We start from the raw sequence: 23,098 nt of genomic DNA on the forward strand, positions 1-23,098 counted from the left end.
TCTCACTTTCGTTTTGGTAGTGTTTCTACTTTACATTTATTTAGAGCAAAAAGAATGTGACCACAGGGAACGAACCAAATGAGTCAAATGCCTAAAAAATAGGTAAACAAAATAGGCATTTTGGAAATAACATTATTAAATGACTAAAATATCCATTAAATTTTCTTTGGAAATGAGAAATTGCGAGACAGGTGAGTGTTAAACTTGAAATTAAGAAAAATGATATGGTGACGGAGAATAAGACCCATGGGAGGAGCCCAACAATGAGAATGTGCCATGCGTGCGAAATTTTTACTTTTTATTGATTTTCCTAAACCTAAGGGCTGACTTAAGTCAGTGGCATGATACCATTTGCTTTGGCCGCGTTTTGTCCTGCTTCCGCTTTTTGAAACACCAAGGAGAAGTTACTTTTATGAAAAATTAGCGAATTGTTTAATAATTTTACAAATTCTCCAATAAATCTCATTTTTTTCATATATGCATGAATATATATTGGTGCATGAATTTATGTATGAATGCATGCATGTGTATATATGCATGTACACATGCAGTATGTATGTATGTAACCTGTTTTCGTTTCGGATTTTGATAATTGGTTTTGGGTCCAAAAACTGATTATTGGACGCAAATTTGCATTTAATTTTGAGTCCAACGGTCAGTTTTTGACTCAAAATCATTTCTCAAAGTGGAAAAAAAAGTGATGCCAGCGAAACTGAGAGTATGACCGACCAAGGAACTGAACGAATGAGTTCTTGCCACAGCTTCACAAGTGATGAAAGCCAGCGTTTAGGAAAATCAACAAAAAGTAGATTTGTTTGCACACATAGGACATTCTCATTGTTGGTCTCTCCCACGGGTCTTACTCTATGTTATTAAGTTGTCACTAAACTAGGATGCTGATGTGGCATTGCTCTCTTTGGCATTTTAACAACCCCCTGCAACTAAATACTTATGGATGGTTTTAAGGAAAAGCAAGTCCAACTCTCAAAGTAGAGACTGAACCCAAGTGATTTCAATTGCAGCATTGACAAGGCCCTCATACTCAATCTGGGAGAAGAAAGTGAAACAGTGGGTTGGTTTAACAAGCTTTAGGAAACGAGATTTGGGCCAATGATAGACATAATAGGCACCAGCAGACTTAGGGCACTTTTATGCCCAAGGTAAGGATACTATTATGGTCATCGTGGATAGATTATCTAAATATTCACATTTTGTAGCTCTCAAACACCCCTTCACGGCTCCCTCAGTCTAAATTTAATAAGCAAATAACTAGTGTTTTATCAGAATGAACGTGGCTATTATGGCCATGAAATGAATGGCCTTCTTATGCAAATGTTTGTGGATGGGCCCAATCAATCCATCTAAGGGGAAATAAGGAAGTTCCCTCCACAGTTTGCTGGTTGATGTCGTGCAAAATGGGGAACATGCCATAATTCTATCATTTGACATTGTCATTCTTAAAGAAAGCCAGAAAGGCTTTAAAAGCCAAGTTTTTGAATCATGTCAAAATCACAAAAAATGTAAAAAATTTGGAAATGATAGTTTAACATTGCATCCATTTTCGTTCTGACATGGCTAAAGAGTACCTCTTCCCTGGCATTTTACAACACAAAAAAGCAGGGTTTCTCTAGCATCATACGGGCCAAGGTTTTAGACAGTTTTTGGCATAGAAACCCATTTAAGATTTTCCCATTTTACCTCTAAAGCACAAGTTCATTGGATGGAAGACATCAAAATAGCAACAGACTAGAAGAAGAGAGTAGGGAGAATTTGATTTTTTTTATTGCTTCTCTCTAAAAGTTTTTGTCACATAGTGATATCTAAATATGAGACATAGCAACAGCATGTAAAACAAGACAAGCTCAAAAGGTTGAATATTCACAATTTTTATTTGTTCTAGAGCTCGTAAGTCATTCCCACCTTGAGCAAACGCTTATGTGGAATATCAAGCACCTCATACCTCTGCCTTAAGTTCCTTTTCATGAAGTTAAACGCGTAGTCTATCAACACCCTTTTCCCTAAATGAGACCCTTTTTTGGCCACCACCTCGTTCTCCCCCATTAGATGAACAACACCAACCTCCCATTCCCTCTCCACCAATTCTATCTCCTTGCCTATCATCTCTCTCTTATTCTCATCCTCCACAACCTCATCTTTACTGTCTGTAGACACACTTTCTATTCTGTCGCCATTGTTTGAGACCTCTCCATTGGTAGACACACTTTCTATTTTGTCGTCATTGTTTGAGACCTCTCCATTGTTACCAGCAACCAATGATGGTGACCATAATTCATCTTCTAGAAATTGCTTCAACTTCTCCACCAGCGTCCTCTCAAAAGACTCACTCTCATTTTGCTGGTCTGTATATCCATACCTTGCAACACAATGGAAGACAGCAAGCCCACGTGGGTCAATACGACGGAAGAGGAATCGCTCCTCTACTGGAACTTTGCTTATGGGAAGCGATTTGATGGAGACAATGACGAGGACAGAGTGTAGAGCTGGCACGGTATCGACGTACTGCTTGAAGATAGGTGGAATTCCTTGCACTAGCTCCGAGTAGAAGAAAGCGATCCCCGGTATGCGGCGTATGTTCGAGTTGGATGCCACCTCTTTGAGCGTTGCAATAGAGACTTTGTTCTCTAATTCGTAATTGTATTTCTTACGATATACGTAGTTCCATACGAACATTATAGACATAAGGACTGCAACAAAGGCTAGAGGAAGATACCCGCCTTGGTCGAATTTGTAGAGGACAGAGCTTAGGTACATGAGCTCAACAGAGCCGATCACCAAAACATATAAGAGTACAAGTAGAATGTGGGTCTTCCATATCATGACCATGATCAGTACCAAGAACGACGATGTTAGAGTCATCACGAAAACCACCGCAATCCCTGTACATTAGAGAAAGGTTTATTACTATAAGATGTTATCATATGCTGCATGTACGAAGGGAAGTAAAAAAATAAATAAATAAATAAAAATTAAAAAATAAAATAAAATTTTATATATATATATATATATAGAGGAAAAGGATTGTACACTCGACCGTACCTAAAGTTAGGTACGGTAGAGTGCCAAATCACATGGGTCCCCCATTTTTGGTGGGCATCTAAACCATTCATTTGCAAGGCCCCATCATAGATAGGGTGCATACCAAAAATCAGCACCATTGAATCATCCTAACCCCTCCAAAACTGGAGGCCAAAATGGGCAGATTTGTGGACAAACACTGTCTGTCCATTTTGGCCTCCACAAATGGATGGGTTAGGATGATCCTATGGAGCTGATTTTTGGTATGCACCCTATCTATGATGGGGCCTTGCAAATGAATGGTTTAGATGCTCACCAAAAATGTGGGACCCATGTGATTTGGCACTCTACCGTACCTAACTTTAGGTACGGTCGAGCGTACAATCTTATTCCTCATATATATATATATATATATATATATATATATATGAGAGAACATTTCCTACACACTTGTGTAGGTAAGTTACCTACACACTAGCTTAAAATACAGTGGGGGCCCACATTGTTTGGGTGATCCAAATCATTCATTTGAATGGTCCTCATATAGATAGGGTGTCCACAAAAAATCAGATCCATAGGATCATCCTAACCATTCAAACTATGGAGGCAAAAAATGGACTAATTTGTGAAGGTTTATACACGTCCATTTTACCTCCACAAATCGTAGGGTTAGGATGATCCTATGGATCTGATTTTTTGTGGACACCCTATCTATGTGAGGACCATTCAAATGAATTGTTTGGATCACCCAAACAATGTGGGCCCCCACTGTATTTTAAGGTAGTGTGTAGGTAACTTACCTACACAAGTGTGTAGGAAATGTTCTCTCTCTCTCTCTCTCTCTCTCTCTATATATATATATATATATATATATATATATATATATATATATATATATATATATGAGGAAAGTGTTGGTGAGCTTAAGCGCCCAATCACATTGGGGCCTACTTTGGTGAGCTTAAGCTCACCAACACTTTCCTCTCTCTCTCTCTCTCTCTCTCTCTCTCTCTCTCTCTCTCTCTCTCTCTCTATATATATATATATATATATATATATATATATATATATATATGCTGTAAGAGGAATGCTTCAATAGGGAGCAACAACAAATATGGCACGCTGTCTTAGTTCTAGGAGAACTCGGGTCGATTTTTGGGAATTTGGGTAGAACTTTTACCATAAAATCAGGTCGGGTTCGGGTTGATTCCAATTCATTTTTCAGTAAAAGCTCAACTTGACCCGACCAAAATTGCACCCTCTCAACTATGGTTGGTCAGAACCATTTATTTGATTGGCCTTGCTTTGGATCACTTATGACACAAAAATTAAGTTATTCATCCAATTGTATCATCAAATAATGGGTATTTTTTGTTGTAGAACACGGAATCTCAAAAAGTATATCTAGTCAACAGTTAAGAGGCAATGGAAGCAACTTAAAGAGGATTCTCAACAGAACATGGAGGAGCTTTTTTTTCTTTGACAGGATCTAGAAATATCAAGGACATATGTGTACCCGCTTACAAACTACAGTTCTTTAAGGATAAATTGAAATACGAAGACCGCGTGCGTCGAATTGGTTGGGAGGCGGACCGAATACTCTGCATCAGTAGGCTTGAGGAAGGAACTGACTGCTACTCTGAAGGATCCGATGGAAGAAGTCCCCACACCGGATTTCGCAATTGTCTTCTTCTCCAAGGAAAAGTCGCTGCAGGATAGTGTTGAATTCTTCCTCAGCAAAGTAAGTGTTCGTAGTTTTGGTCTGTTGGGGTAAAGCTGTAGTTAGTTTTTTGGGGAGTTTTAGTTTTGGATTTTCTGAACAAGAACGGAACTTTTTGGGAATCGAGGGGCTTGTTGTTGAAGTGGGTTCTTAGTTTAAGAAGTGGGTTCTTAGTTTCGTTAGAAAAAAAGAGAAAGAAACATGAGTTAACTTAGGTTGGTGAATCGGTGGAATAGCAGGAGCAATCGGTCCATATAATGTTAAATTTCAGGTGCGCTAAGGATAGTAGAAGATCCTCAATAGCTTGAGAGACCATGGTCTTTCGCTTGTCGAGGCACGGATGCCTGGAAATCCTTTACTTGGGTATGAGCGACGGAATGCGAAGGTGGAAGGAATGAGATGTATTGGGGTTTTATTTGGAGGATTGAGTGAAGAAAGATAAGGGCTATAAGGAGCAATAGCAGTACAGGAAAAAATATTTGTACGTGGTCTAGAAAGTATTTTGTGGATAAATTGTAGTGTACAGTCTGTTCATGGTATGGAATAGAAAGCAAGGACCTATACGGGTTTTAGTTTGTGGCTCAGGGTATGCCCTAGCCAGCTTTATTGATACTATGTAATGTGAAGGGCGACCCCTGGTCCCCAATGTAACTTTCATGGTATCAATGAAAATATGTCAATTTTCAAAAAAAATATCTAGTCAACAGTTCACATTCAGCAGTTAAAAATATACATTATTGGCATGATTTTTGGGCCTTAGGTTAGGGGATCCAAATCAAGGTCTATCATATGAACAATTCGAATCAGTCAAAGGGGAGACCTACTGAAGCATCCAAATATTAAAGGAAAGCAGGGATACAACATATTACCATATGCATTGCCGATCTTTACCGTGGTCTTGAATCCAGCAGTGACAGCGACACATGCTAACATGAGTAGGTAATTCACCTCAGGTATATATACCTGCCCCGGATACTTAATCGATGTGTGAATGACCTTTACTCGAGGGAAGCATCCAAGGGAAAGGGATTGTTGAATGATGGAGAAGGTGGCGGAGATCAAGGCCTGGCTAGCAATGATCGCTGCCAAGACTGCAGCCACAAATGTAGGCCAATACATAGGGCCTGCATCATAATTAAGTGCACATAAAGAGTAAAAAATTAAGCATTTTTTGGGGGGTGCTACCAATTCAATCAATGGAAACAGGTAAGGTTCCTTCACCTGGAATGGACTTATAGAAGGCATCTCCAACATCGAGATTGTGTTTACGAAGGTATGAAGATTGGCCCAAATACGCTAAAAGGATTGGTGGGTATACCATGGAACACATGCTTATTTGTATGGAACGAACTGAGAAGTGCCCAAGATCGGCAAACATTGCTTCGGCTCCTGCACAATCCGTTCTTTATAAGAACATAGATAAACGCACAGATATTCAAGTGTATCAGATTTCATCTATCTAGTATGGTTTCAGTTAGTGATGATAATCTTCTAAGAAAAATAAGGAAATAGAGGTTAAAGGGGGAAATGAGGTGGTTGACCTGTTATTGAAAGGACGACACCGCCGAGAGAAATCCATGCATCTTTCTTATTCCTCTTGAAATAATAGACTATATATATGGGATTGATGGCCTTGATTACCGAGGGGTCATGTTTGATAAAATTGAAGATGCCGGTACCACCAATAAACAAAAACCAAATAATGACGATCGGGGCGAATGTAGATCCAACTTTATCAGTTCCGAATCTCTGAAATAAGAACAAGAAGACCAAGACAGCAATTGATGCCCAGACAATCCTGCCTGTGATTAAGAAATAATAACAATAATGAAAAAGTTTGTAAATTCTAATGAAGAAGAATGATAATACTCTTTTCTTTTGGAAGCAATAATGATACTCGTCGAAATGGGGAAAAATAGAAAGGCCCTTAATGTGCATTACAAGCAAAAGTAACTAGGCTTATTCACCAACTAGTACGAGAAGAAGCGCCTTAATATGCATCACAAGCAAAAGTAAGCAGGCCAATTCACCAAAATAGCTACATTTCTGAAGACTCTTCATTTTTTGTTAGTGATGTGTCTAAACCATTCCCTCAACAAACAAAATAATAAAAATACCACAATTTCTCACAAAAAAATGAATTATATACATGGGCTTATTGTTCCTGCGAGTACAGATAAGCTTATCTGCGCTCGAGCTTAAAAAACATGGTGGGCCCACATTTTTGGGTGATCCAAAGCATTCATTTGGAAGGCCCTTACCTAGATAGGGTGTCCACAAAAAATCAGATCCATAGGATCATCCTAGCACATCCAAAAGTGGAAGGAAAAATGGGCAGATTTGTGGACAAACAGTGTCTGTCCATTTGTCCCCTCACTTTTGGATGGGTTAGGATGATCCCATGGATCTGATTTTTGGTACACACCCTATCTATGGAAGGGCCTTCCAAATGAATGCTATGGATCACCCTAAAAATGTGGGCCCACATGATTTTTTTGCATTCAACCGCAGGAACACCTCTCTCTCTCCATATATATATATATATATATATATGAACTTAGTCGAGCTAAGAGTACTAGAAAAGTATCAAATTCAAGAGAAAAAAACGCACCTGAATAACACAAATTACTACTATCTTTTTCTTCCGCTCCCCATACTTTTAAACGAGGGCATTAATGATCCAAACAATCCATTTTCTAGGAAGCACCACATAAATCTCCTCCTTTGGGAAATCCAAAGCGTCCAATCAATGGAAATTTCCTTGTTAATTGTGGAGTGCTATTTTTTTATTGTAAGAATCCAATCAAAGGGGGTTGGGATCTTTAGAAGATGAAGATTTTTGGGGCTCAGCTTCTCAGAGTGGATTTGATTGGATGAGTGGTGCAAAATCAGTAAACAAGTGGCACCCTTCTACTGGTTGAATATATATATATATATATATATATATATATATATATATATATATATATATATATTTTATTTATTTATTTATTTATGGGCTCCATATCCACTCCTTTTTTTTTTACTGTTGAACGTGTAAGGGTAGTTTGGGCATTACTTGTAGTGTAGGGGGCATTGTAGTCTTTGTACTTTATAGCCCTAGTTTGGGCCTATATAAACATCATTTACATGAGAGGACTCCTTAGTGGAGACTCTCCATCTCTCCATTCCTCTTCTTCCTCCTAACCTTATCCATATTTCCTAACATCGTAGAGCAAAGCTCCTAGGGGAAGGATGAAGGAAAGAAGAAGATCAATCTATCCATCACGCCATCTTCATTCTTTCGTCTCTCGTTTTCTCTCTTCCTATTTTCTCTCTATTTTAGGTTTGGGCTTTTCGGCAAACCCTCCCCAAAATCTCTCACATGCGTTTTTCCTCCCTAAAATATCTCCCTAGATCTTCCTTCCGATTTTCTCTTCTCATTTTTCTCTCCTTCCTCCACGTTGTTTCTCTTTCTCCACGCCATTCCTTTTTCCTTTTAAAAAAAAAATCCCTAAAATCTCGTTCTCAATCCCTCATATTTCTCCCCGTGTCTTGTGTTCCTTTTTTTTGGGGAATTTGTCGTAAACCTTTTCATCTCTCTCTCTCTCCCTCTCAAATCTTTCTCTCTCTCGTATTCCCTCTCTTTCGATTTTCTCTCTCCCCAAAACCCCTCAAATCCCTCTCTCTCGCACATATGTGGGTTGCGCATTTGCGCAAACCCATCTCTCTCCTCTGTGTTTTGCAAACCCAATATAGGGTTTGCAGGTTTGTCATAAAACCAAAAAAAAAAACTCTCATTCTCGCATTCTCTCATTCTCTCGGCATCTTGGGCTTGCCGTAAACCTAAAAAAAAAAAAAAAACCTCTCTCTCTCTCTCTCTCTCTCTCTCTCTCTCTCTCTCTCTGCAAACCCTCTTTCTTTTGTTGTCGTAACCCATTTTGGGCGTCTCCTCCACCTATTCTCCACATCCTATAGGTATTCCTCCCTTTCTTTCTCTTTTAATCCCTAAATCTCCTCCCTCAACCTTTATTCCCTCTTTTTTATATTTTTTGCTTATTTGGCCTTCCACCCAAAACCCCAAATCTCAACTCCAAATCCCTTATTTTCTCTTTTCTATATTTTTTGGCCTGTGTTTGTGTAGATCTACTCCCCAAATTCTTTTCCATTCCCAAAACTTCACTCCAAATCCTTTATTTTTTTTTCTCTATATTTTTTTTGCTTCTATGGCCTTTCTTCTCATCGTTCCCCCCAAGTGTTCGATGAAATGTCCAAGAGAGGTTGGGTGCCTTGAGAGTTCTTCTTTTCGTTTCAAGTTGAAGGCCTTCGACTTCAACTTGGGGGAGGGGGAGGGGGAGGGGGGATGTTGTCTTGATGCCTTCTTGAGGGGGGGTGTCGTCTTTTCTTGAGAGAGTCTTCTCTTGATGTCTGCTTGTTGTCTTCTATTTTCTTGTGTTGTTGTCTTTGGGCTCATGTAGTCTCGCCCGAGGAGGAGTATTATTGGTGATTCTGTTCTTCGTCCTTCTTCATGTTGTCTTCTCTTTGATGTATTTCATCATTCTTCAGTTGTTTGGTTTCTTCTTTGCATTGTCAGCAGTCCTTCGGCATCCTGTTTATTTGTGTTTCTACACGTGTAGTTCGACCTCATCTCATCATCTGCCCCGGCCGACGTGCTTTCTGCTGTTGTTGTGCGACAGTTTCCCCTTCGACCTTATCTCTAGATGATGGTTTCCCCATCGTTGGTTGGTTATCTTCAGGCGACGATGTTCATGCCGTCAACCTTATCTCCAAACGATGGTTTCCCCATCATTGGTTGATCCCCGTCAACCTTATCCCTCATGGTTTCCCCAACCTCGGTTAGTTATCTTCAGGCGATGATGTTCATGCCGTCAACCTTGTCTCCAGACGATGGCTTCCACATCGTTGGTTGGTTATCTTTTTCTTCCTTTTTTTCTTATCTTCAAGCAACGGTATCTTGTCGTCGACCTTATCTTTCCAGACGACGGTGTCCCCCGTCGTTGGTTGGTTCCGATCACCTTTCTTGAGGTTGTTCTTCTTCTCTTGGTGTTGTGCTAGACCAATGCTACTTCGCCGTTGTTCGCAGTGCACACCTTTGGTGTGCCCTATTTTGCGCGATGGATCGCTACTATTTCTCTGCCGAGGTGCCTCCGTTCGATCCTTCGTGGTTTGCAGATTTATTCGTCGGGCTCTCATTCGGGGTGAGGTCCTGTTCAGATCGCTCTCGTCGTAGTCCTACTTCCAGGGGCACTATTCCTTTTTTGTGGCCGCTGATCTTGACGATTGTACTCTCACGGTGGCCGTTGTCTTTTATTATTACGTTTTTCATTATGAATTCACCACACTATCAAGGAGTGTTATACCAAGATGGATGTGTGCATGAGATTATTATATTTTTTGTTATTCTAGTTGTTTGTTGTAGTTTTCTTTGTAGCAAGCTGGAATTCTATATTATATACACTCCAGCTCAAAGGGGGGAGTGTTGAATAACATGTAAGGGTAGTTTAGGCATTACATGTAGTGTAGGGGGCATTATAGTCATTGTACTTTGTAGCCCTAGTTTGGGCCTATATATACATCATTTATACGGGAGGACTCCTTAGTTGAGACTATCCATCTATCCATTCATCTTCTTCTTCCTCCTAACCTTATCCATATTTCCTAACACTTTGTCCAATTTAGGTTAACTTGTTTTAAGCAATACTCATCTCTTTGATTTTTTTTTTTTTGAATGGTACTCATCTCTTTGATTAGAATGTGATATCTTTTGTGTGTCTTGAATTCCCCTTAATGCGGGGAATATTTGTTTTTACCCTTACCTTAGTTCTCTTAAGAAGTTAAACTTTTTGACAAAATCGTTTTTCTCTGTGACTAATTGGGATTCATTTTATAGATAAGATTCATTAATAACTATCCAAACAAAAGTAAGTTTGCTTAAATTTCAAAGTAACTAAAAAATGTGAGAGGTTTCATTGGTTCTAAAGATACCACAAAATACATGAGAAATGGGAACTGAAAAAGGGAACGTGGCTTGAGAAGATTACCTTCGGTCATTGAACTTGTAGCTTCCTTTATCCCACTAACCGCAGATAAAACTATCCAAAAAGTTCAAACCAAATAGTCATAAAAGAAAGATAAAATCCATGAGATTTGAACAATGCTCTAAACATTTACAAATTATAATAAACAAACTGAACAGTAGTATAAATAAACTGGTCAAGAAAAATAGTGACTAAAGTAGCATGCCTACAATATAATAACAACAATAATTACCATAACAAAGCTATTTTCAATCAATGAAAACAACTAATTGCCTAAAAAAATAAGAATTCGAGGACTAATTTATTTTATCCTTGCGTCATGTGATGTCGAGAACAGTCTCAATGGCTAGGGTATACAGTAGTAGCCAATCCTAGAGGTTTACTCAAGAAAAAATTAACTAAACAGAATACCCAATCACAGGAAGAGCCTATCCAAGGATAAAACAGTGGGGGCCCCACATTGTTTGGGTGATCCAAACCATTCATTTGAAAGGCCCTTGCCTAGATAGGGTGTACACAAAAAATCAGATTCATAGGATCATCCTAACCCATCTAAAAATGGAGGAAAAACTAGAAAAAAAATGGACAGACACTGTTTGTCACAAATCTGCCCATTTCTTCCATCCATTTTTTGGATGGGTTAGGATGATCGTATGGATCTGAGTTTTTGTGGAAACCCCATCTAGGTAGGGGCCTTTCAAATGAATGGTTTGGATCACCCAAACAATGTGGGCCCACACTGTTTTTAGCCCGACCAAGTAGATAAGCTTATCTACTCGACCGAGTAGGATCACTTTTCCCATATATATATATATATATATATATATATATATATATATGGGGAAAGTGATTGTGAGCGGCCCCTCATATAAGCTTATATGAGGTGACTGCTAAAATCATGGTGGGCCCACATTTTTGGGGTGATCCGAACCGGTCATTTGATAGGCCCTGACATAGATAGGGGGTGCCCAAAAAATCAGCTCCATAGGATCATCCCAACCCTTCGACCTGTGGAGGTGAAAGAGGGAAAAATGGACGGGTACGTGAGGAAATTTATACCCGCCCATTTCCCCCTCTTTCTTCTCCACAGTTCGAAGGGTTGGGATGATCCTATGGAGCGGATTTTTTGGGCACCCCCTATCTATGTCAGGGCCTATCAAATGACCGGTTCGGATCACCCAAAAAATGTGGGCCCACCATGTTTTTAGCGGTCACCTCATATAAGCTTATATGAGGGGCCGCTCACAATCACTTTCCCCTATATATATATATATATATATATATATATATATATATATATATATATATATATAATTGCATAACAATACTTGCCCTATATCATTGAAGTGGTTCTTTCGCCCACTATACTACCATTTATGTTAAGAGTCATAAATCAGGACATAAGGCACCCCCCTCAAGTGATTTCATGACTAAGAAAAACGGACATTAACTACGGATTCGTTTGGATGCGTGTTAAGTAGAAATAGAAGGAACGTAAAATGTCATTTCCCAAGCAAAAACAAAGTAGAAGTAAAATCATATTCACTTTCCATTTCCTCTCGATTTGAGAGAAAACTCTTATTATTTGGAAAAACCCTTGTAGACGATTGAGGGAAAGTAGAATAAACAGTGCGTGACCATCCAACATCGTTGAGAAAGGGATAATGAGTAATGACATCATTTTACTCTCCTCTCCAGAAAATTACTATTTTTATGGGAATCAAACAGACTCTAAGGGCAACTTTTGCAACCATGAAAAATATTCCATGAAATATTTGTGGGGCCAGTCGTATGAAATGGGTGGGAGAGGAAGATATTTAAGAGGGTGGGAGTGGGGGAGCATGAAAAGCCCCTGAAAAACAAGAAAAAGAATTTAAACAACGTATTTAATTCACTGTTTTTTAGCAATTTCTCATGCTCTCCACACTCATGTCATCTCAAATCTCTCCCTCTCCCACCTCTGTCCCTCTCACAATTGGACCCAGGAATGTTCCATGGAATATTTTTTTATGGTTGCCAAACATGTCCTAAAGGAAGCAGCCATAGTTAAAAAGCTTAAAAAAATGGCACTCCACCCATAATTTAACATTTTTCTAGTTAGCTGTAAAGCATGCCATAATTCTCAACAACCCACAAGAAAAAGTACCAAATAAAGTAAGGTATGCCATTATTATAATAAGGTAGGGCAAATACCACTTCCCTAATATAATAATACAAGAGGAAGAATTTTAACATTCAGGATTGTCATTAACAAAGAGTAGAAAGAAGAATATTTTAATCAAAACCTCCACCTATCTTTAACTAAATTTAAATCAGAAAAGTACGAGGAAGTGCTAAATTAAGTTTTAATCCTCAACAAGATAAAGAATCAAATAAGTAAGTTTGTTTTAGCAAACCTGAGATGCAGGGAGTGAGAACTCCATCACCGATGACCATGGAAGTTCCAAGCATGGTCACAAACAACAGAAAGTACTTTGCAAATTGACTACTTTCCAGTTCGGATTTCAATCGAGAAGCTCGACGGAGGCGGCTATTTGGAAGTTCTAACCGGAAATTCGACACATCTCTATCTTCAGCTTGGCGGCTCGGTAGCAGTCCCACCTTGGCGTAACGGCATACCAGAGAATATAAAGCGAATGTTCCCCCTGTAAAACCAACGGCTTAACATTACACTAATTGAAAAGAAAAACCTTTACATGAGAGATGAATCAAATAATCTGGTACAACTGATTTACAACTTCGAAAGATTAATCTGGAATGTTGATTGTGGGCACCACCCGCAATTGCCGATGACCACAAAATTCCCTCCAGTTTGTGGATGATTCTAATGTAAAAAAACCAGTTACTCTAAAAGCATAAGCTGTTAGAGTCGGTGTTATTTAATCATTTATACTTCAACACTCCCCATCCCGAGTGACCCCTCTTTTTTGGGTTGGCCGAGGTGGGTTTTGTACCTTGGACCTGTTATGAGCCAATAGCTCTGATACCATGTGAAACTGCCAGTAACTCTAAAAGCTTAACCTGTTAAAATTGGTGCTATTAAATCACTTATACTTAAACAACTAACTGCCTAAAAGTGAGTAGTATTACAACTGTGACAGGTTTCTTATTCTTACCTTCACCATTATCGTTTGCTTGAAGGACGATCAACACATACTTGATCACAGGAATCAAGGTGATGGTGTAGAAGATTAATGATAGCGCACCCAAGATATCGTCATTATGTTTGATGCCTTTGGGGAAGATACCCGAGTAGGTATAAAGAGGAGAAGTGCCAATGTCACCATAGACAATCCCGATGCTCTGAAAGGCGAGTTGCATGATGGTTCCCGAGTCTAGTTGCTGTAAAAATTTCAAAACCCACATGTATCAATCTATAAAAGCAATGAAACCTCTAACTATTTCTTCATTTTCATGATTCCAGTAAAACAAAACAAAAAATAGCACATAAAAGCCCCTATTGGATTGCAGTAACAACATTTCAAACAGAAAAATTAATTCAAATTAATGGAAAATGAGAAAACAAGAAAATCAGGAAAAAAGATTTTCCTTTTGAAACTTTTCCATAAAATCCCGTAAAAAATATATGGAATGAAGTTAAATTCGGAACCAAACATCTTTAGTCACCAAGGATAACTATCCCAAGAGAGCAACACGAAAGCTTCTTTAAAAGGGTTAATTAATTCTCATTAACGAATTCTAATTTTTTCAAGAACACACTTATCTCATATGATGAAATGACAAATATACCCTTATTGGGAACATTAAGACTTTAAGAGGAGATATATATCTATATATAGTATACGTGGATCGGTGGATGGAACTGGAATAATGTTTGACCATCAGAGCTACGGAGGTCAAGACACGTGCGGGGTTTCAATAAAGGGACCCACTTGCGGAGATCACGACGAGTCGATTATATTCAACTACCTAACCTGAAGTCTCGTTGTTCGATGATAGAGGGGTGCGAATATCAAAACAAGGGGTCGCTTAATCAAAGAAGTACCCCAGAACCAGAGAAAATGGAAAAAATAACAGAAAACAAGAAGAGATCATAACAAAGCACAGAGAATTTTTTTACGAAAACTATCAATCGGTTTCAAAAACAAAATAAAAAAAATCCTTCAGAAATCTCCTATTTTGCAAAAAAAAAAAAAAAAAAAAAACTGCACAGATTCAACGAAGATCTTCTTTTCAAGAAAAATCAATCGATTTAAAATACAAAATAAGGAATTCAACCCAAAACCTTATATTTTCTAAAAAAAACGTCGAAGATGAGGGATTTTTTTTGAAAAGATAGGTCTAAAATTTACTGAAAACATACCTTCTGTTTAAATGATTGGGATTCGAGGGAGTTAAATCGTCTTAATCTTCCCCACGAAGAGTTATTTTCATTTGATTTCTTCACCGGCGGTAGTGCCGGTGCCGGAGTATTGCCGTCGACTTCTTCTCCGGCGATTTCCTCCATATAGAAAACCGGCCTAGAGAAACCCTTGAAAAGAGAATGTGTAGGGATACGTAGGAATGAAAAACACGTCTCTCTCTCTCCCTCTCTCTCCTCTCCTATATTTATAGAGAACGTAAGCGCGTAAACCAAGAGTTTTCTCCTGACACCCGCTTTATAATGCCATCTTTAATAGACTAAAATACCCCTTCTGTAGACAAAGGTCACTGATAAATTCGCCCCACTTTCCCCCCTCTCGCCCCCTCCAGATGAATCGGAACTCCTTCAAAGTCAAAACATTACAAAGATAGGAATGTCCCTTAATTTTCCAAAAAGTATTGTAAGGAATCTGTGGCGTGCCAATAGAAAATCCGAAATTTTTGGATCCTAGATTTGATGATCCAAAATATGCCGATGGATCTTATTCATACGTTTAGATCCCGTTCATTAATGTTCAGATTCGGACGATCCATCCGACTGTCTGGATCCATTGACACCCCTACTCTTGGTTAGGAAGAATCGGATCCCCTTAAAAGTCAAAACACTACAAAACATAGGAAAGTCCCTTGTTTTTCAGAAAGTACTGTAAGGACAACACTATAGGATGATCCAAACTGTCCATATGATGGGCCATAATGTAAATAGGTTGTGCCCAAAAAATTATTTCCATTGGATGATCCTAGCCCTCCGATCGATATATGCAGTTCATCTACAGATCGGAGGGCTATGATCATCCAATTTACATTATGGCCCACTATATGGACGGTTTGGATCATCCTATAGTGTGGTATGTACAGTACTTTTAAAAAAATAAGAGACTATAAGGCCTTACACCGAATAAAATCTCAAAAAAAAACACTCACAAATAGGATTCTAAATCTCCTAAATCAAAACATAAAACCACAAAACAATAGAGAACCGCACAAAAATCATTTCCTTAGGATGATCGAAACCCTCCGGTCTTTTAAATATGAGGGTTAGAATTATCTTATGGGACTGATTTTTGGGGCAATACCTATTTAGGCCATGTTCCTTTAAGATTATGAACAAAAGCCATTGGGAGGGCCAAATTGAGTCCATTAATTGGGGAAATGAATTCAGCACTATCATATTTTGATATTTTCATAAACCATCTTGTCTTTGTGTGTATAAAGATCTGTCAAAAAAGGTTATTACATTTCCTAAAAAGCTCTCAGGAGAAGTAAAGACAATTAGTTTTGTGCAAATATCAAAATATTAACAAATGGACGGTGAAAGAACAGGTCCCACCATATAATAATATCAAAATATCAAAAAGAAATGATAGCATTTCTTTTAATCGGTTTCACATTATCATAATCTTAAAATTTTGGAAATCTATTGTACTATGCCGCCACACACCATATATGAAAAACGTGAATCAGTGAGGGTGAATTCGTCATTTGAACATATTACAACCGACTCAAGTGGGTCCCACCAGTCATGAAATGAGCAGACTTTTGGGTGTTGTCTCTAGCAATGGGTGGGTCCTAATGCAAACGTGAAAAGAATCAAAGAAATCAAAGCTTTCACAGCTTCTTTTAGGTTTGGAAAAGGACAGACTTGGAAGTTGGAAGAAGCATGCATGTGACACCCGGTTAGATTTATATGAATTCAATGCTCTATAGAAAGAGAACAGTTGATTCATTTAAAATCTTATAAATATAAATTTCTAATAAAAGTTTGCAATCTGCAGGAGAAAACAGCCACCTGGTAGCAGATTTTGTCTTATTCATTTAATTCACTGAGGTTGTTGTTCTCTCTTGCAAAAGTGAGCCGCAATGTGGCTTTTTTGCAAAATTGCCTACAAAATCCCTTATTTTTATCATTTTCTTGCCTGATAAAATATTATTTCATAAAAGCACATACTATTTGCATTAATAGTTCCTAAGATCATCCACAAGCTCTGTCAAGTGTCGACTCGGTGAGGCTCCAGATCCTAAAATCTCGGTGAATATATTTGGTAACTGTTCTTTCTAGGGTCTTTTCATATACTCCCTTCACTCTAATTGCCTTTTTCTTTCCCGTTCTTTCTAGGGTCTTTTCATGCTCCCTTCACTCTGGGCGTCAACGGTTCCACTTTGGATTGGACCCACCTATATTTCAGTTACGATCCATTCAAATCCCTTATCGGTCGGATTGGATACGGAGTGTTCTTCAGATCCTACTTCCCATGTCTCAGTTACAATCCATTTCAAATCGGACCGTCCATCGGTGGGTCCTAGTATGTCCTGACGTTGTACACAGTTAAAATTCTCAAAAGAGGGCGACGGCAAGTTGGAGTGGCAATCACGCAGCAGATTAGACTTACAGTCAATAGTAAGAGAAGGAAAAGAAGAGGCTGACTTGAGACTTGAGAGTGATGAATGACAAAATACTAACAATAGAAATTGCTCGAAAAATAGACTAGGCTTATTCCTACTAAAATACCTTTGAAATAATAATTTATGTTATAAAAATTGATCGGCATTTTCGTAAAATAATATAATAATATCGAATTGAGGACTGTCACGTCTAGGTCCTGTACATTTGACTTCGGATTCGGAGAGTCCATCTCTCACAACCTATTAATGTTTCATGGTTACCAAACATATAAATTTCTTATAACTCATTAATTCAATATGTTAAATTTCAGGTAATCTTTATGAAATTGTGCAAAAAACCATTTCGCAGCTCATGTTTTTTGCAGGAGAAAACAGCTTCCCTGTAACATATATTTTGTCTTATGGATTTAGGTCATTGATGCGGCTGTTCTCTCCTGTTTAATTTAGCAGCAGAATGGGTTTTTCATGATAAAATATTATCTCATTAAAGCACGTAGTCTTTCCAAGTGTAGGGTCCTAGACTTCTAGACTGGTTCCAGCTTCTTATGCATGTAGGTGGAAGACAAAAGATACATCACGGGAGCTGACCAAAGATAATGAAGCAACCCCCAAGCCTTTATTAAAAAATGTTTCATTTTATACTTTCCAACCATATTCCTCGTGAAGTCCGAGGAGTCACATTGCACAGTCGTCACCCTTTTTTGCTTTTCTATTTGTACATTAAAAAAGGGCAGTGATAAATCGACCCCCTGTGTGTCTTTCTCTCTGCTCTGAGTTAGAGAGCGAAAGAGGAGAGAGATAGACACATGGGGTCTATTTATCACTCCCCAAAAAAAGGGTAATTATATATCTTTGCCCCTTTTCTTACTTAATTGGGCGACCACTGTAGTCATAACTCAAACACGATTGGCAAAGTTGCATTGTTTCACATGCGGTTTCTTTGTGGTGGGAAGCAAAGTTAGGAACAATTGTATTTTAGGGTTTTAAAAAATCTATGTATAAAAGAAAAAAAGAGTGGTGTTTTTTTCTTTCGGTGGAGAAGCTCTTTGTGTGGCGGCTGAGAAGAGGCAAGAGGGCGAAATAGATAAGGGAGAGAAAATGGGAGGAGGAGGAGAGTTTTCTTGGGTTTTCTCTCGGGATTCTTTCTCAGGTTACCCTCAGGTTTTTTCTCGGTTTCTCTTATGTATGATTTTGATTGAGAAGCAAGGAAAGGGTTCTGGGTATTGGGGTTTTGGGTTTAATCTATTGTAATCCTTGTATATTGTTATTCTCATAGTGGAAGATCGTATTCTCGCCCGTAGATGTAGGCCTTTATGCCAAACCACGTAAAATTTCGGTGTGCATCTTATTGCTTGTGTTTATTTTACCTTTCCATTTAGTTGCGCATGATCAAATTGGATTTGCATGGCGGATGTCCACAACAAGTGGTATCAAAGCTCAGGTATGAGCGATCGCCGAGGCTGGGTGGAGTGATCGTGGGTGTAATGACTGGATCGCGGTTAGAGCGATTATTGGTGGTAGAAATATTTTTCCAAAGGTTTTTGTTCGAAGTGGAGCGCTACACCCGACAAGTTCAGAGGGATCTGAGATGGCAGTAAAGTCTAGCTCTATGCAGTTCAACATTGACAAATTTGACAAAAATAGCAGTTTCACCCTATGATAAATGAGGGTGAATGACATCTTAATTCAACAGTGCATAGCTAAGGCATTGAATGGAAAGGATAGGAAGACAGAGAAGATGACAGATAAAGAGTGTATCAAATGCTATCGTCTAGTTGGGGACACAGTGATTGGTGCTATTAAGATCTTGATGGTTGGTTGGAAATGGAGTGTCGTGTGTGTGCGTAGAGTCTCTTTCACAGTTAGTGCGGAGACATGTTTCTAGGTTTCAGACGATGGTAAGGAGGTGACGGTACCTGTGATGGAGATGATGGATCAAGATCACTCTCCAAAGTTGATTGGGTGAGTCAAGTGGTTGGCAGCTACACATGTGCATTGGCCGTATTGATCAAGTCAAGATGAGTGAATAGAACCAGGATGATTCGAGAGTGTGTAATTGGAACTTCGGAAGCCAATCGTGGTTTGTGGCATGGTTTTAAATTTCGACCGAAATCCGAAATTTCAGATTTTGGTCGATTCAAAAACCAAAATAGCTACTACCCGAAACAAACATTTATTTCGGCCGAATTTCGGTCAAAATTTCATTTATCCCAAAATTCCGTCTAAAATTTTAGGGATTTCACCCAAAAATCTTGAATTTTGATAATTATTTAATATTGTCCCGAAATTATCGAAATTTCAGTAATTTCGGCTGAAATTTTATACGAGAAAAAATAGCCGTAAATTTGATTTTGGCGGATTTCGGCCGAAAATTCTATTTCGGTGAGGATCGAAAAGCATTCTGAAAGTGAAATTTGAAACCATGGTTCGTTGTGACAACAGATCATTAGCAACATCAACAGAAAATCTTCAGGTGGCATTAAAACAAACCAAGACGGAGATTGTTGGGAAAGTTGCCTTGTTTCCAATGTGTTAAGTTTCCATGTGGTGGTGAGCAAAATTAGAAATAATTGTATTTCAGGTATTTGGAAAACTTAAGTACAAGATTAAGAGGGGCATTTTTCTCTTTGACGAGGAAGCTCTTTGTGTGGAGGCTGCAAATAGGACATAAGGGGGAGAAAAAGAGAAGGGAGAGACGAGGTGAGTATTCTTGGGTTTTCTCTCGGTTTTCTTCCTTTGGTTACTCTCGGGTTTTCTCTTTGGTTTTTCGTGTACGATTTTGGTAGCAAGGGTTTGCGAGTTTATGAGTTTAGGTTTAGTCCATTGTGATCCGTATATATTATTTTTTTCCGTATTCTCGCTCATGGGTGTAGGCCTTTGTGCTAATCCACATAAAATCTTGGTGTGCATCTTTTGGCTTGTGTTTATTTTAATTTCCCATTTATTTGTGCACCGTCGAATCCCATTTGCCTATCCGATTTGCTGATCGGATTTTCTTAACAAATACACTACATTATGAGGGTTCAAATTTAAACTTGAAACCAACCCTCTATCTTTCCTACTCATAATCAAGGTTTTAAATTTTGGTTTCAGTATCGGTTTCAGACCCTGAAATTTTGAAATTTCAGTCGAAATCTGGTACAAAACCCGAAACTAATATTTTATTCAATTTTAAATTTCGGTTGAAATTTCGGTGAAATATCAAATTAATATTAAAAAAAAAGATTTTTTGGGTCAAATTTCGGAAAAACCGAAATTTCGGTTGAAATAAATAACCGTTTTGGTTTTTATCGATTTCGGTGTCAGTCTCCACTGAAATCCGAAATTTCGGATTTCAGTCGAAATTTAAAACCATGCTCATAATACGAAAATATCGAGCCTGGAGCGAATCAAAGACAGGTAAGGAGAGTCCCATTACTAAGAATTTTTTTTTGAAAGAGAGCTACACGAAGCTTCCTGACAGCCCTCCTAATAACTCACTGTCTTGAGAATGACAAAGACAACTGAACCCTTAATCAGAACACACTTATTTCCAAAGACGAAATGACAAATATATCCATGGATAGAAGTGAAATAGTGTTTGACCATTGGAGATCCGAAGGTCACGACAGAGGTGCACTGTTTGGATAAAAGATGCGGCCCACCATGCGGAGATCACTCCCGAGTCCGGACCTAGGATATTCAACAACCTACCTAAACTCTCGTTGTTCGATAGCGGGGTGTGAATATCAAGGAAGTATTACAAAACTGACGGGAGAGATTTGAAAAGACAGAAAAACGGGGGATCTCTCGAGTGGAGACTCGAAAAGGATTAATAATAGATTAGCCACAAAGCACAGCGAAAAATTCTTTAAAAAGAAAGGGGGGGGGGGTGGCGCGGTGATTTCTGACATATTCAACTTAACTCCTAAAGTTTCAAAAGTTACAAGTAGATCCCCATGGTTTCATTGGGTTTTTTTAACCGGACGGAGACAGCATGGGAAAAGGACCAAAATGCCCTTGTCTTCCTCAATTGAAAATTAGGATTTTCATACTTGAAAACTAAAAATTGGGGTTTGATTCAAACCACACTTAGACCCCCTGTGGTTTCTGACACATTCAACTTAACTCCTAAAGTTTAAAAAGTTACAAATAGATCCCCATGGTTTCATTGGGTTTTCTTAACTGGATAGAGACGGCATGGGAAAAGACCAAAATGCCCTTGTCTTCCTCAATTGAAAATTAGGGTTTTCATACTTGAAAACTAAAAATTAGGGTTTGATTCAAACCCTTGTTGATTTATCAACATGAACCCTGTATTTAAGAGTTTTATTTGTCTTCATTCCCAAAATTATAATGATTTGCACAAAAATCCTAATGTTTTAGGGCTTTATTTTTTGTTTTTATTAAAGTTTTTTTTTTTTTTTTTTTTGAAATGTGGGTTTGATGTAGCCATGGCATGGGGTTTGATTGTCTATGGTGTAGGTGACGGCGGTAGCCGGAGATGGCGACAGCGGCGGTGGAAAATGGCGTAATCTTAATCCCTCTGCAAATGAGGGTATTTTTGTTCTCAAAATATTAACCATGGTTAGTTTTAGTCTTTCCGTCAGGTTAAACTGACGGACAGTCGACGGAGGGGGTGTACTTGTCACGTTTTGAAACCACAGGGGTCTACTTGTAACCTTTTAAACTTTAGGGGTTAAGTTGAATATGTCAAAAACCAAGGGGGTCTAAGTGTATTTTTCCCACACAAAAAAAACAATCGATTTCAAATACAAAATAAGATATTCCATACAAGAAAATAATTCCACAAATTCAAGAAGGACTACATAGAATAGGGGTGATTCAATACAACAAAACCGACGATGAGATTGGAAAAGAGGAAAGAAAAACAGAAAACTAAATGGACAGACAATGTGTATCAATGTTTCTGCCCATTTTTTCTCTCCACAAATGGCAGGGTTAGGATGATCGGCTGATTTTGGTACACACCCTATCCATGGAAGGGCCTTCCAAATTAATGCTTTGGACCCCCAAAAATGTGGGGCCACATGTGGTTTTGAGCTATGGCTCAGATAAGCTTATCGGAGCTACAGCTCACAAACACTTTCCTCTAATGGGGAGACTTGAAAATGAATTATAGGTTCTCAACAAAACACTGCCAAAAGTTGTTCTTCAATAAAAATCAATCAATTCCAAATAGAGAATAAGTAATTCCATCCAAAATCTCCCATTTTCCATTTTAAAAAAAAAAAACTCGAAAATTCAACATAGCCGAAGAAAAAACAAAGGGTCAAAGAATGATGGAGAGATTGTCTTAGAAAATATAAGCAGAAAATTTACAGAAAGCGTACCTTTGGTGGGTGTCGATGACCATTAGCAGAATGGGATTCGAGGGAGTTATATCGCCTTAAACTTCCCCACGAAGCGTTATTCTGGTTTGATTTCTTCACCGGTGCAGGTGTTTCGCCCTCGATATTACCTGAGACTTCCTCCATATCGACCAAGAGAAACCTTTAACAACAAACAGAAAAGGTGA

The 23,098-nt window shown here is 38.5% G+C and overlaps 1 protein-coding gene across 2 annotated transcripts; it reads right to left on the minus strand.

The window, feature by feature from the left end:
* Nucleotides 1-1,760: 1,760 nt before the first annotated feature.
* LOC143852723 (potassium transporter 5-like) lies at nt 1,761-23,098 on the minus strand. 2 transcript variants are annotated; one of them, XM_077362288.1, is made up of 8 exons: nt 22,914-23,098; nt 13,911-14,136; nt 13,191-13,439; nt 10,798-10,848; nt 6,298-6,558; nt 5,978-6,145; nt 5,626-5,880; nt 1,761-2,897 (listed from the first exon to the last, which is right to left on the minus strand). In XM_077362288.1, exons 1-8 carry the CDS (start codon nt 23,055-23,057, stop codon nt 1,897-1,899), a joined length of 2,355 nt encoding a protein of 784 aa, XP_077218403.1. In that variant the 5' UTR covers nt 23,058-23,098; the 3' UTR covers nt 1,761-1,896. The 2 variants fall into 2 exon arrangements, with proteins under 2 accessions (XP_077218403.1, XP_077218402.1); XM_077362287.1 differs by lacking the exon at nt 22,914-23,098 and adding an exon at nt 15,119-15,362.

Source organism: Tasmannia lanceolata, unplaced genomic scaffold (assembly GCF_043159265.1).
Source record: "Tasmannia lanceolata isolate RefF3 unplaced genomic scaffold, GAP_Taslan_0.1 ptg000019l, whole genome shotgun sequence".
Classification (NCBI taxonomy): Eukaryota; Viridiplantae; Streptophyta; class Magnoliopsida; order Canellales; family Winteraceae; genus Tasmannia; species Tasmannia lanceolata.